We start from the raw sequence: 15273 nt of genomic DNA, 5'->3' as shown, positions 1-15273 counted from the left end.
GTATGATTTAACTAAAGTAAACAGCCATCTATATACGTATAGATAGATGCATGCTACTTACACAGATATATTTTTCCTTTTAGAAGTGTTTAGAAGTAACAGACAGGAGCATATGTGAGTGTATTCCTTCTCCTAGGGTCACAAGGTCAGCTTAAACGGTCAGGAGAGGCCCTTCCTCTACGTGCGCTGCGAGGGACGAAAAAAATGTAGAACTGTGACATTTAGAAATGTATACTAGATATTAAGAATCCTGTTCTATCCTGTATTTCTATTCCTCAAGATTAATGTCGGCCTATTATGTGTGTGTATCCAACCGTAATGATAAGACACTTGCCAGTGCTAGAGAACCTTGAATTGTTTGAATTGAAGCTGACTTCTGCTGATGAAACTGCAAACTATTTTCTTCAAGTAAAATTATTATTATTAATTGAACTCATCTCTGACTCCTGGTCTTCATTGTGACAACACCTGGTCCTTGAGTTATAACTGTAAATTCCCCTAACACTACACCTACACCTATCTTCAGATCCAGCGCTTTCAATTAAATCTTTTTCAATTCAATTTATTTTGCATAGCACTTTGTACAATACGAATCGCTGAAAAGCAACTTTACAGAAAATTAAGTTTCTACAATATTTAGTAGTAGCTTATAAGTGATGACTGTCAGCTGATGTCATATGGCAGAAATGTATGGAAAAATCAATAAAAGTAATCAAACAACAAACACTATTAATGGCAATTGTTATGATGCAATCAAACTCCTTGCCAAAGGTGGTAGTTTAGAGGTCTAAAGAGGTATTTGGTAGGTAGAGGTCCTTTGGGGGGTTGGCATCATCTCTTCTCGGTTTTGGATCCAGACTGAAGCCTGTGTAAATCCTAGTTACCCGTGGCAAAAACAGAAACAAATGGAGACATCGTTAGCATAGCTGCTGTTTCTAACAAAGGAAAAATTATTTGTTTAACAGGCTAAAGAATAATAATGCATCTTTGATCAGACAACTGCAGTACAAGATTATGGGATGCATTATTTGAATGTTTGTTCTGTAAAATTGGGGTAATGTGATCATATTTTCTTGACCTGATAAGGACTCTAGCTGCTGCATTTTGGACTATCTGTAGCTTGTTTATTGACAATGCAGGACAACCACCAAGAAGTGCATTACAATAGTCCAGTCTAGAGAACATGAATGCATGGACTAGCTTTTCTGCATCAGAAACTGGTAACATGTTTCTAAGATTGAATAATGATGTTTTGGTAACATGGGTAATATGGTCGTGTTTAATAGAACACCCAGATTTTTGTCTGTAGAGGAAGTAACAGTACAGTACATTTGCAAATAAGAATAAAAAAATATCAGTATTGCTTTAACAAGAGTGCAAGAGTGAAGTTAAAGCTACATCATTTTGTAAAGTTAATTCAATGTAATTGGCATTGACGCATCAACACTGACTCCACATTGTTTCAATGTGACCATGCTGTCTGGGGTAATTCTTATTAAGTTGGTTTGTTTCTTGATGACGCAATCCGGTATTTCTGCAAACAGCAGCATACTTGATAACATCAGTCAGCTGACCATGGCTACTGCAATTTTCAACACTGTATATTTACAATAAAACTAAAAAGGATATCAAATACCACTGCCTCCTTTCATTTTCATTTGAACATAATAACAGCTGCAGAAATGTACTTAGTTCAGGAATATGTGTATATATATACAGCCATTGCAATGAAACAAAATATTATATCAATTTGCCTTTTTTTATTTTCATTTTAATTATCAAAAATAGATAAATTTAATACAGACCAAAGATTACCTGTTAAATTAACCCAAAACTAATTATATTTTATACAGTGGCACATATAATAATAATAATAATTTCTTACATTTATAGCACTTTTCTAAGCACTCAAAGTGCTTAACATTGTCAGGGGATATCTCCTCATCCACCACCAGTGTGCAGCATCCACCTGGATGATGCGACGGCAGCCATATTGCACCAGAACACCCACCACACACCAGACTGGTGGAGAGGAGACCGAGTGATGAAGCCAATCAGTGGATATGGGGATTGTTAGGAGGCCATGATGGTCAGAGGCCAATGGGACAATTGGCGAACATATCAGAAGGACTAACCGAGGTGAGACTGCTCTCAGCGGATGTTCGCCAACTGGCCCATTGGCCTCTGACCAAAATCAGCCAAAAACATTTTTAAATAGGTGATATCTTTATAAATAAACCACAGATTTGAGATTTAAACGACTAGATTCTCACCTGAAATACTTTTAAAATTACATTTCATGACACAATAACAGTAATATTTTGAAAATGATCCGAACAAATGGTGGTTGAGATCACAGTGCTTCGTGAACTCAACCAATCAGGATGTTTAGCGCCCAAGTCAAAAAATTGCTTAAAATTGCTAAATTGCTTAAAATGTTGTTCCGGAACCCTGAAAGTTTTCACCTTGCCAGCAGGGACTTTCAGAGGAGCATTTTTTTAACTAGAACTTTATTTAGTTCCTGGTTCCTGCGGTGGAAACACACCGAGTACCAGGCCAAAGTCCCTAGTTCCTGGGTAAAGTTCCTGCGGTGGAAACGTGGCTTAACCGTATCGCGTATTCTATCTTTTACTTGAATCAGGATTTAGTTTAAATTTTAGTCTAGCTCTGTGTACAATCTGACTGCAATTTTAAGTGATCACTGAACGCAGATTTGCAGAAATGTTAAGACAACGCAATAATCTACTTGAAAAAGGTAAATCAAGCATAACAAAGTAAATGTTCAGGTAAAATTGTATCATGACAATTACATAATGAAACCATTAGAAGCCAATTTAGAAAAGATAATGCAATTGTGAATCACACATAACGGTGGAAACCCGCTCCTGCACATAGACACTGTAGCCATATGGTGAACGGCCAAGTGATCCTCACACACCCCCTCCTCAGCAGAACACAATTCTACAAGAGTTTTCAATATTTCTCATCATACAATAACTAATGTAAAAATTAAATTAATTTACCAATCACAAAAATACCTTTAAAATTATACCAAACAATGAAAAGAATCAATAAATAACAATAAGTGGTTGATACAATGAATAAGGAGTTTAATATATAAATAGAAAAAAAAGTTGGTAACACTTTATTTTGATAGTCCACTTTAGACATTCTACTAGCAGTAAGTAACTTTGAAACTACATGTCAACTAGCAGTTAGTAGAGTATTAGTAGACTGTCTGCTTAATATCTTCTAACACTTTCTTTGTCAACTTATTGTCAACTTATACTAAGCATAAACCTACCCCTAACACTAACCCTAAACCTACCCTGACAGTCTACTCTGAGAGTTAGTAGACATGTAGTAGCAAATTTCTGAGATTTAGTTGATATGTAGTTGAAATGTAGTTACATTTTTACTTATAGTCAGTAGAATGTCTAAAGTGGACTATCGAAATAAAGTGTAACCAAAAAGTTTGTTGAGACAAACTGTAAGTTGGCTTGAGAAAGCCTGACCAGAAAGTTTGAAGAAGTTTAAAGAAGTTACAAGTTTATAGTTTAAAGTTAGATTGATAGATTAGTTGAAAGAAAGAAAAATATATTAGTTAGCAAGAATGACAGATAGATTAGTTAGAAAGAATGATATAGATTAGTTCAAAAGAAAAAATGATCGATTAGTTTGACAGAATGCATGCGACTAACATGTTTCTAGCATGATTAGCAAGTTACTAGCATGTTGTTAGCATTACTAACATGTCGCTACCATGTTTCTAGCATGACCAGCATGTTGCTAGCATGTTTCTAGCATGATTAGCATGCGAATAGCATGTTGTTAGCATTACTAGCATGTCGCTACTATGTTTCTAGCATGTTTCTAGCATGATTAACATGCTGCTAACATGTTGCTAGCATGTTTCTAACATGATTAGCAAGTTACTAACATTTTGTTAGAATGACTAGCATGTTGCTAGCATGTTTCTAGCATGATTAGTATGTTAATAGCATGTTGCTAGCATATTATTATCATGACTAACATGTTGCTAATATTTTTCTTACATGATAAGCATTTGACTAGCACGTTGCTATTATGTTTCTAGCATGATTAGCATGTTGCTGGCATGATTTTAGAATGATTAGCATGTCACTAGCATGTCGCTAGCATGTCTCTAGCATGATTAGCATGTTGCTAGCATTTTTCTAGCATTTCGAGCATGCGCTTAGCATGTTGCTAGCATGATTTTACCATGAATAGCATGTTTGCTAGCATGTTTCTAGCATGCGACTAGCATGTTGCTAGCAATTTTTTTAGCATGCAACTAGCATGTTGCTATCATTATTAGCATGTTGTTAGCATGTTTTCTAGCATGACTAGCATTCGACTAGCATGTTGCTAGCATGATTTTAGCATGATTAGCATGTTGCTAGCATATTTCTAGCATGATTAGTATGTTAATAGCATGTTGCTAGCATATTATTATCATGACTAACATGTTGCTAATATTTTTCTTACATGATAAGCATTTGACTAGCACGTTGCTATTATGTTTCTAGCATGATTAGCATGTTGCTGGCATGATTTTAGAATGATTAGCATGTCACTAGCATGTCGCTAGCATGTCTCTAGCATGATTAGCATGTTGCTAGCATTTTTCTAGCATTTCGAGCATGCGCTTAGCATGTTGCTAGCATGATTTTACCATGAATAGCATGTTTGCTAGCATGTTTCTAGCATGCGACTAGCATGTTGCTAGCAATTTTTTTAGCATGCAACTAGCATGTTGCTATCATTATTAGCATGTTGTTAGCATGTTTTCTAGCATGACTAGCATTCGACTAGCATGTTGCTAGCATGATTTTAGCATGATTAGCATGTTGCTAGCATATTTCTAGCTAGCGACTAACATATTTTGCTAGCGTTATTTTAGCATGATTAGCATGATGCTAGCATGTTTCTAGCAGGATTAGCATTCAACTAGCATGTTTCTAGCATGATTAGCATGTTTCTAGCATGATTAGCATGTTGTTAACATGTCGCTAGCATGTTTCTAGCATGATTAGCATTCAACTAGAATGTTTCTAGCATGATTATCATGTTTCTAGCATGACTAGCATTTTGCTAACATGATTAGCATGTTGCTAGGATGTTTCTAGCATTACTAGCATGCGACTAGCATGTTGCTAGCATGATTTTAGCATGATTAACATGTTGCTAGCATGTTTCTAGCATGACTAGCATGCGACTAGCATGTTTCTATCATGATTTACCATAGTTTACCACGATTTACCATAGTTTACCATGATTTACTATAGTATACCACGATTTACCATGTTCAAGTATGATTTACTGATTATAGTATGATTTATCATAGTTTACCATGATTTACCATAGTTTACCATGATTTACCACGATTTACCATAGTTTACCATGATTTACTATAGTATACCATGATTTACCATGTTCAAGTATGATTTACTGATTCTATCATGATTTACCATAGTTTACCATGATTTACCACAATTTACCATGATTTACCACAATTTACCATAGTTTACCACGATATACCATAGTTTACCATGATTTACTATAGTATACCATGATTTACCATGTTCAAGTATGATTTATTGATTCTAGCATGATTTACCGTAGTTTACTAAGATTTACTATAGTATACCACAATTTACCATGTTTAAGTATGATTTACTGATTCTAGCCTGATTTAGCATAGTTTACCATGATTTACCACGATTTACCGTAGTTTACCATGATTTACTATAGTATACCACGATTTACCATGTTCAAGTATGATTTATTGATTCTAGCATGATTTACCATAGTTTACTAAGATTTACTATAGTATACCACAATTTACCATGTTTAAGTATGATTTACTGATTCTAGCCTGATTTAGCATAGTTTACCATGATTTACCACGATTTACCATAGTTTACCATGATTTACTACAGTATACCACGATTTACCATGTTCAAGTATAATTTACTGATTCTAATATGATTTACCCTAGTTTACCATAGTTTACCATGATTTACCATGATTTACCATAGTTTACCATTATTTACTATAGTATACCATGATTTACCATGTTCAAGTATGATTTACTATGATTCTAGCATGATTTACCATAGTTTACCACGATTTACCATTATTTACCACGATTTACCATAGTATACCACGATTTACCATGTTTAAGTATGATTTACTGATACTAGCATGATTTATCATAGTTTACCATGATTTATGATCTATGATAGATAGATAGATAGATAGATAGATAGAAATAGTCAGATAGATGGATAGATAGATAGATAGATAGATAGATTAGATGAGTTTGAATGAGTTTGAATTGATTAGCATCAAAGCTTGAGCTTGGGTCATCTGAACATCCTGTCAATGAAAGACTATGGGCATTTTTGTGATTTTTAATATTAATTTTTAAGAAAACCGTAACTCAAACCAGTCTGAAAAGATATAGCACACCGAGTCAGAACAGTATGAAGGTCTGACCTGAGTTTGGAGTATGTAGCTAAAACTGTCTAGGAGGAGTTAGTGTCCAAAAATGTTCCGGCCAGAAGAAGAAGAAGTTTAAATAGGATTTCAGTAAGCTGGCTTTCTCAAGCCAACTTAATTAGCTACTTGAAACAAATACAAAAGTGAAAGTGAAAATGAACTTTACTGAATTATAATTTGTAAGACAATAAAAGCATCTTGAGGGAGGAAGAGAAACAAAGTGACCATCAAAGAAGAGCAGAAGTGGATGAGTAATTACAAAAAATTTGGATAATGTTTCTTTGTCATTTCACTCATAGCAGCCGATTGGGACATAATTCTATGGAAAAAATGGCTTTATTGCTTAAAATGTTATCGTGTTTCCAGGATTTTTCTGAATATTCTTTAGGTCTTTCACAGCACTGATCACAGTTAAATGGTCTTTCTTCAAAATGATAAGGCAGATGTGATTTCAGAGTGAAAGCTTCCCAGTGTGAACTCTCATGTGAATCTTCAGACTTGATTTACATCTCAATCTTTTTTACTCTGAAGTCAGCTGACAGATTGTTTGGCTTTTGTTGCCCATTTCCTGTTTACATTCACCAGGTCTAAAAGATACATTAAATCATGAGAGATTTCAAATGACACAAACAATCACATGCTGACCAAACAAACCAAACTGTCCAAAATATGTAACAGCTTCATATTAACACTTTATACTCATGCAGATCAACGTTTCATATGAGTTTAGGGGGAAATTTCATTTAGTTTTTTTATGGTCATCCATAACCGTATGACTGCGGTGAACAGAAAAAAAATCCAAGCCTTTGTTCAGCCATCTTCATCTCCATCCTGAGCAGTGAATAAGCAGCAAAACATGCACTGATGTGCTCATTAGAAATAAAATAAAAAAACTGCTGCTTCAAGAACTTTATGGCAGAAAAGTAAATGCTTATTGGCCTGCTTTGTCACAGACTGCGACATGCTGTGTTTTTGGAGAGGAGTGTTTGAATAAGAAATATGTGCTTTCACGGAGAGGATTGGGCTAATAATCAGGATAATATTTTCAGCCTTTATCAATGTCAATTCTGCTCGGTTCTACACATAAGCCTATTGTATTCCATCTGCGGACTGAGGCTCTAACAAATTGTCATTTGGACTACTTTTGGGACAGTTTTTGCAATAAATTATTGTAATTACATTTGTCTGTCTCGTGTTTCTATTTATAGCCTAGTGTTTTAACATATGCATATGGTTAAGTTTAAAGGCAGGACTGGGAGAGGCACTGAGTATTTCTTTTTAAATCTATGTTGTTATTAAAATGTTTTTTTTTTTTCCCCTGCATATATCAGTCTATTACATTTAATTTTGTAATTTTTTTCTTTATGTATTTATTTACTATATAAATTTGCAAAAAAATTGGTATGTTTAGGTTTTGGTGTAGATTAAGGGGTTACAAAAAATCAAAAAAAAAAATATTGCTAAACATTATTGCTAAATATTGTTATTTATGTATTTTTTTATGTTATTTTCAGGCAGCAGATAAACAACTTTCAGCACCTCCTGAATATGGACAGTATAGACACACAGATGCACATACCCACTGTATATGTGTTAAGCAAAGTAACGTAATCATTTATTCAGCTCATGATATCATACAATTCCCGTTTTTTATTTGACAATTCAAGATTTCTTTTAAAATATGAGAAAAATTAAACAGTAAATCAAAAGTTGTCCTATTATTAGGCTATTGCTTGAACAAAATGCTGCAAGTTTCTTTGTAAAACTGAAATAACAAAACTAAATTAGCAATTAAAAAGAAAAAAATCTAATAAGTAACACAAATAAAATAAGTCTCTTCATAAAAGCAAACTAAGGCTTTGCCTGTGGTCTTCTATTATGTGGAACTATTCATAAAAAATATCTGCACGAAACAAACAGCAGATGAGCTGAATGAGATGCAAAATCACTCTCTGCCAGCAGGTGGCGCTTATGAACAGCAGCGATACAGATTTTCCTGGGGTACCGCTGTAAACAAAGTAGTGCTGCACTTATGAACACTACTTCAAATATGCGTCATTTATAGACAAGATTAAAAGAAAATGCAATCTAAACCTTTCTAAAGACAGTCAGTTCCCCTCAGAGATACATTCATATAAACTCCTACCCTCAGATGTTTCACAATTTATTTAGCATCTCAACCAATTAGAATCATTAAATATTTGAATCAATTTTCAAATGGCTCGAGGTGCATCATTACATCTACACCTAGTTAAGCATGACAGTGCTTATGCTTGATTATGGTTCTGCAGACCAAGTGCCATCGTAAAATAAGTCCTGCAGTTCTCTGTAATGTTACTAAAGGTTCTTTAGCACATTCAGTAAACATGATGGGAGGACATAAAGACTAGCAAAGAAATAATACTCTATGTCCTTTAAACGTTATGGCAATGCTGTATAGAGACCTAGAGGGAAAATCCTAAAGTAACAGTCACCTAAAAATTCCCAGAACAACCTGAGTGCTCCAGAAGGTGCACCATATAATGTTTCCTAACCCTTAAAAGGTTAGTTCACCCAAAAATTAAAATTCTGTCATTATTAACCCTCATGCCATTCCCAATCCATAAATCCTTTGTCCACATTTTAGTTTTCTTTGCACACACACAAAACATTTCTTTCTCATAGCTTTGTAAAATTACAATTGTACCACTGATGTAACATGGATCCTCATTCATGTGAAGATGAATGAGGATCTCATGGGTTTGGACAAGAAGGTTAGTAATTAATGACAGAATTTCATTTTCAATTTAGGTAAACTATTCACACGTGGGCAGCTCCTCTATGATGTGATCTCTCATGTGAGACTTAAGAGATGACTTTTGTCTGAAACTCTTTCTGCACTGATTACATGTGTAAGGTTTTTCTCCAGTGTGAATCATCTCATGCAGTTTTAAACCGGATGCTGACATGAACATCTTTTCACACTCAAAACACATGTAATCTCTCACACCAGTATGTATTTTCTGATGTACCTGTAACATTTGCTTATGTTTAAATCTCTTTCCACATTCAGAACACGAATGTGGCTTCTCCTTTGTATGAACCAGGATGTGCATCTTCAGGCCTGATGCCCTATGAAATGTTTTGTCACATTGATCACACATGAATGGTTTCTCTCCCGTGTGGATTCTCATGTGTACTTTAAGGTTTCCTGATCCACTGAAACTGTTCCCACATTGATCACAAGAGTATGGTTTCTCCCCAGTGTGGATACTCATGTGTCTCTTAAGTTGTGATGATTGTGTGAAACTCTTCCCACATTGATCACATGTGAATGGTTTCTCTTCAGTATGAACTCTCATGTGACTCTTAAGATTTCCTTTGTATACGAATGTCTTTCCGCACTGATCACAACAGTATGGTTTCTCCCCAGTGTGGATACTCATGTGTCTCTTAAGGTCTGATGATCGTGGGTAACTCTTCCCACATTGATCACATGTGAACGGTTTCTCTTCAGTATGAACTCTCATGTGACTCTTAAGATTTTCTTTGTATACGCATGTCTTTCCGCACTGATCACAAGAGTATGGTTTCTCACCAGTGTGGATACTCATGTGTCTCTTAAGGTTTGATGATCGTAGGTAACTCTTCCCACATTGATCACATGTAAACAGTTTCTCTCCAGTATGAACTCTCATGTGACCATCAAGATTTTGTTTTTGTGTGAAACTCTTTCCACACTGAGTGCAGATGAAAGATTTCTTGACTCCTCTTGTCTTTAAAAAATTATTTTTAGTCTTTGAGTGACTCACAGGTTTTTCTCCAGGTTTATCATGGTGTTTCTCCTCCACTTTACTCAGTTCTCCATTCTCCTCGTTCTCCTCGATCAGCTCTGAAAACAAAGAAAATAAGCTTAAATTCATTATACCAGTTTCAAAACAATTCAAAGAGAGGTGAAGTGTGAATGTGAAGTGACAGGACAAAAAATAAGCTATGATGTTACAAAGCAGATGCATTTTTATAAATTGTTATTATTACTAAAAAATTAAAGGCACAAATCACACATTTCTGTAGCGAGAACAATTATATTTGATTACTGACAAAATTCTTGCTATTAACATGAACACATACAATACTGTCACATTTTTAGAACTGATACAATTTTATTAAAGACTTTTAATAACAAAATGTCGTTCACATTAGACTTCATGTTCCATTGACTTCCATTCATATGCATGTTAACGTGGGATGCCAAGAATGAAAACACAAGCTCAAGTGAATTTCCCTCCTTTTCAGTTTAAGTTATTTCAGTTTGTGTGCAATGAATCTAGAATATAAGAAAGTATGCTTTTTTGAATGAAATTACAAAAAAAAAAAAAACTTTTCCATGATATAAATTTTTTTGAGATGCACCTGTACCCCTTATCGGTAACTATCAGTGGTGTATAAAGTACCTGAAAGTCCTACTCAGTTACAGATGTATAAATCAAATGTTTTTATTTATTTATTATTATTATTATTATTATTATTATTTTTACATAAAACGTTGAATACCAATCTTTGAAAAAATGTAAAACATAAAAAAAAGTTGAAATATGAAATTAAAACCGCCAGTAGGTGACAGTAAGTGAATGTTAATGAGTGTTAATGTTAATGTCTTTGAGATTCAACAGATTTATTCAAACAGCTGATTCATTCAGAAACAAAGTATTTGACCGTGTTAATGAGTGAATCACTGAATCATTTATTCAACCGATTTGTTCAAAAAGCTGATTCATTCAATAAGTAAACACTGTCCATTGCTCAGAGTTGCAAAACAGTGCTGTGATCTTTGTTTGGAACTATTTTCATAAGAAAAACTGAGCAAAAACAAGCAATATTGTCTAAATAAGTCATTTATTGCTTTACTGAACTTGTATAAAATTATTATTAAATGTGTTCATGCATCTGCAGAAAAACGGTACTCTTTGTGTGATACAGATGAAGTTAACTAGGCCTACAGGAAATTATATAAATATAGAAAGCATACAGAAGCATTTTTGCTGTCTACAATTTAGAAGTTTTGAGTTTTAATAGACTAATAAATCAATGTGCATGTACTCAGTGTATGATTCGGTGATATAGACTTCTTGACAATATCAAATTGTACATCATTACAACAACACTTACCATATTATCGCAGTCAATGCTGTATATCGCACACCCCAGACTCGACTTGAGTGGGAATTGTAATCACTTTGCACATGAGCAAAGGTGTTTTCAGTCTAACTCGCAAACACCAGACCACTGATTCCTCAAACCTGCTCTCCTACAGTCTCTGTTCTTCTGACTATTTTGTAGTAAGTAACGAATATACTTCGGAGAAATGTATCGGAGTAAAAGTATACATTTTATTTAGGAAATGTAGTGGAGTAAAAGTTGGCTGAAATATAAAAACTCAAGTAAAGTACAGATACTCCCAAAATTACTTCAGTACTCAAACAAAGTATTTTTACTTTGTGACATAACACCACTGGTAACCATAAATCAGATTTTGCTTAAGTCACACTTACAATACTAATATCAGCCATAATGGAAAGTTTCATGCACTTGATATAGATTGGTGTTTATTGATAAAAATTAAATAAATAAATAGTAAAAAACAAGATTATATATATATATATATATATATATATATATATATATATATATATACATATATATATATATATATATATATATATATATATATATATATATACATATATATATATATATATATATATATATATATATATATATATATATACTCATATAAATATTAAGAGCTTGAATTTTTATTACATTAATGTTGTTCAGTATTAAAAATAAAAGAATAAACACCAACCTGTTAGTTCTTGAGTATCTTCAGTGTGTTTGATTCTGCCGGGTTCTGGATCGCTTATCTTCTCTCTGTCCTCTTTAATAAACTCAGTCTTTACAGATTTCAGCTCTTCTGATGATTTGATGCTTGTCTGCACTTGTAAACTGAAGGAGATATTCCAGCATTTATTGCTGTGGGAGGAGCTTCAGTGATGATGTGACTGATGTGGGAGGAGCTTCAGTGATGATGTGACTGATGTGGGAGGAGCTTCAGTGATGGATTTGTGTGGGATGATCTGATCTGCCACAATCATAAATATATCAGTTACAAAGTCTGTTTATTATATTTAGACACATCCAAACATTGGTCTGTTTGTCTAATATATATATATATATATATATATATATATATATATGTAGTAAAGTAACTGATGTTAGTTCACAAATCCTTTTTAATCGCTAATCCTAACATTATTCTGCTTTTTTATTCAAACATAGGTGGACAACCAGGAGTGCAGAAAAGAATTTAAGTAATGTAATGTAAAGTTGTAGTTGAAAGCATCAACTTTAAAATAAATGTACTTTAAGTAATTGCAGTGATCCGAAGTGGTTTCTGATTATTTGGTTATTGAGCAGAGGAGACAGGTACCCAGGAGCCCAGAATGAAACTTGTGCTGCAGTTCAATCTACGTTCTGTTATATTGGTTATGTGTTGCTGATATATATGTGGTCAATAAGAAGTGAAATATTGAGCAAGAGCTAAAATATCCTAATATGGCAGTATGTCTTATGACCATTTCTATGCCCAAAAAATAGCAAGTGCAGCAAACACAGCAGGAAAAGGATGTAAAAAAAAAAAGTAGAACTTCAGAATACAAACAAATTCCTTTGATACCGTTCAATTCAAGATATTTATTTTAAACAAGTAAATGCAAACACATACATAATGGAGCTTGTTTTGCACTGTAAAGAACTGTAAAGAATGGAGAAGTTAACCCTGAGTCAAGGTAACTTCTGTTAGATTATGTCTTGTACGCCCCTTTGCTAAATGTTTTTGTGAGTTTGTCTTTTTTCCCCTCCTCCCTTCTGTGTTCCCTCTTCCTTCCTCCGGTTACACTTCATTTTTAAGGTGTCTGTTAGATTATATCATGATCTCTGTCAGAAGTTATTGTTAGTTTGTCTCTTTGCTACCCCTCCTCCCTTCTTACTCGCTCTCTTCCACAGATGTTTCCTTTTAAAGTTGGGTGTGAGTGTTCTCGTCTTCTTTCTTACTCCTGCCATCCCCTTTTCTTTCTCCTTGTTTTTCTCCCTCCTCCCTCTTCCCTCCTCTCCCTCCTCCGATCTGTGCTTTCTCTCTCTATTCTCTAGTCTTATGTATCTTTACCTCAAACAATAGTATTTCGAAATGTATTACTTACCGTGTTTCCTCTGTCGGTCTAATAGCGGGCGTGCTGGTGCATGCTAGGGGCAGTCGTGTTTCCACTGTCACTTCCGGGGGTTGATCGTGCCTCGTCGGGGCTTCCTCGGGGCCAACAGCCAGGGTTTTTCGGCCAGCTAGGGCTAGAGGAGGGGTTTTGAACGAAGGCGGAGTTTCTCTGCGTCTGTAGAGCTCAGCGCGGATCATTTCAGAAAGATAACAGCTTTAACACCAGCATAATATATATATATATATATATATATATATATTTTATAAGTTGAGATCAAAACTCACTCTTAGTCGGCAGCGAGTGTTTGAAATAACTTGATCCGATGTGGATTATAATCACTAAACAAGGCAGAAATATTTATAAGCGATGCAAACGATGCAGGCTTAACATTACCATAGTAAACATGTTAAATGTGACCGCTTGAAGAAATCAGCTGTCAGCTTATTATTCTCTATACAAATTGTGTCTTTATTTAGTAGCCTAACATATTTTATCCGTAATAAATCTCGTCTCGAGTTTAGCTCCGCGTAGCATCCCAGCAAACAGGGGACGTCCCCCGGACTTTCCGAACGTCCGCTAAGGCCGCGGTACGTCCGATTTATAACGTTCGCTGGCGGACGTTGGGCGGACGTTCGGATTTGGTCCGCTTTTTGACGTTCGCTGCAGGACGTTCGGAGGACATTCGTCTGAGACAGTTTGTGAACGTCGTCCCTCATCTGCCATTTCCATTCCAACACTTGAAAAAATCAGTCCTTTTTTATCATCAGACCTGAACAGTGTTGGGCAGTAACTAGTTACATGTAACTAAATTACGTAATTTAATTGCAAAATAAATGTAGCTGCAATCTGTTAATGTAATGTAAACTGTAATTAAATTACAGTTAATTATGATATTGCCCAGCCGGCATTTCAACGTTGATTAAACGTTGAAACAACGTCAGGTACCATGGTTGAATCAACGTTGAAAAACCTTTCGATTTTGCAAATTGGATCAACGTTGAAATCACGACGTTGATTCACCGTTGAAATCGTGACGTTGATGTACGGTTGAAATCACGACGCTGATTCACCGTTGAAATCGTGACGTTGATGTACGGTTGAAATCACGACGCTGATTCACCGTTGAAATCCCGACGTTGAATCAACGTTGAATAACCTTTCGATTTTGCAAATTGGATCAACGTTGAAATCACGACGTGGATTCACCGTTGAAATCGCGACGCTGTTTCACCGTCTTACCTGCATTACGGGTGAATTAGGGTCGTGCTGCACACCTGGGATGAAAGCTGAATGAGGTGTTGATTTTGAAAAGTTAATCCGCGTTGATAACACGACGTTGTTTCCCCGTCGTACCTTGCACCGTGTATAAATACACCTAGATCCTAGTTGGCATTTAGATCAACACGGTACATGCAAGGCTAAAAATCTAATGACTGGCAGCAATGGCTTTACAAACAACTTCAATAAACTACCACATGCTCAAAATTGTCAAACAGCAGTT

General features: G+C 34.9%; 1 protein-coding gene across 1 annotated transcript; it reads right to left on the bottom strand.

The window, feature by feature from the left end:
• Positions 1-8027: 8027 nt before the first annotated feature.
• Positions 8028-12549, bottom strand: LOC113085769 (gastrula zinc finger protein XlCGF52.1-like; the record flags this gene model as incomplete). Its single annotated transcript, XM_026255260.1, has 2 exons — positions 8028-10396; positions 12371-12549. Coding segments are annotated over 2 exons (1255 nt in total), but the record flags the coding sequence as incomplete, so codon positions are not given.
• Positions 12550-15273: the final 2724 nt, after the last annotated feature.

Source organism: Carassius auratus, unplaced genomic scaffold (genome assembly GCF_003368295.1).
Source record: "Carassius auratus strain Wakin unplaced genomic scaffold, ASM336829v1 scaf_tig00042180, whole genome shotgun sequence".
NCBI classification, from domain to species: domain Eukaryota; kingdom Metazoa; phylum Chordata; class Actinopteri; order Cypriniformes; family Cyprinidae; genus Carassius; species Carassius auratus.
Note: the sequence above shows the minus strand (reverse complement) of the source record. Positions and strands in the feature narration are given on the sequence as shown.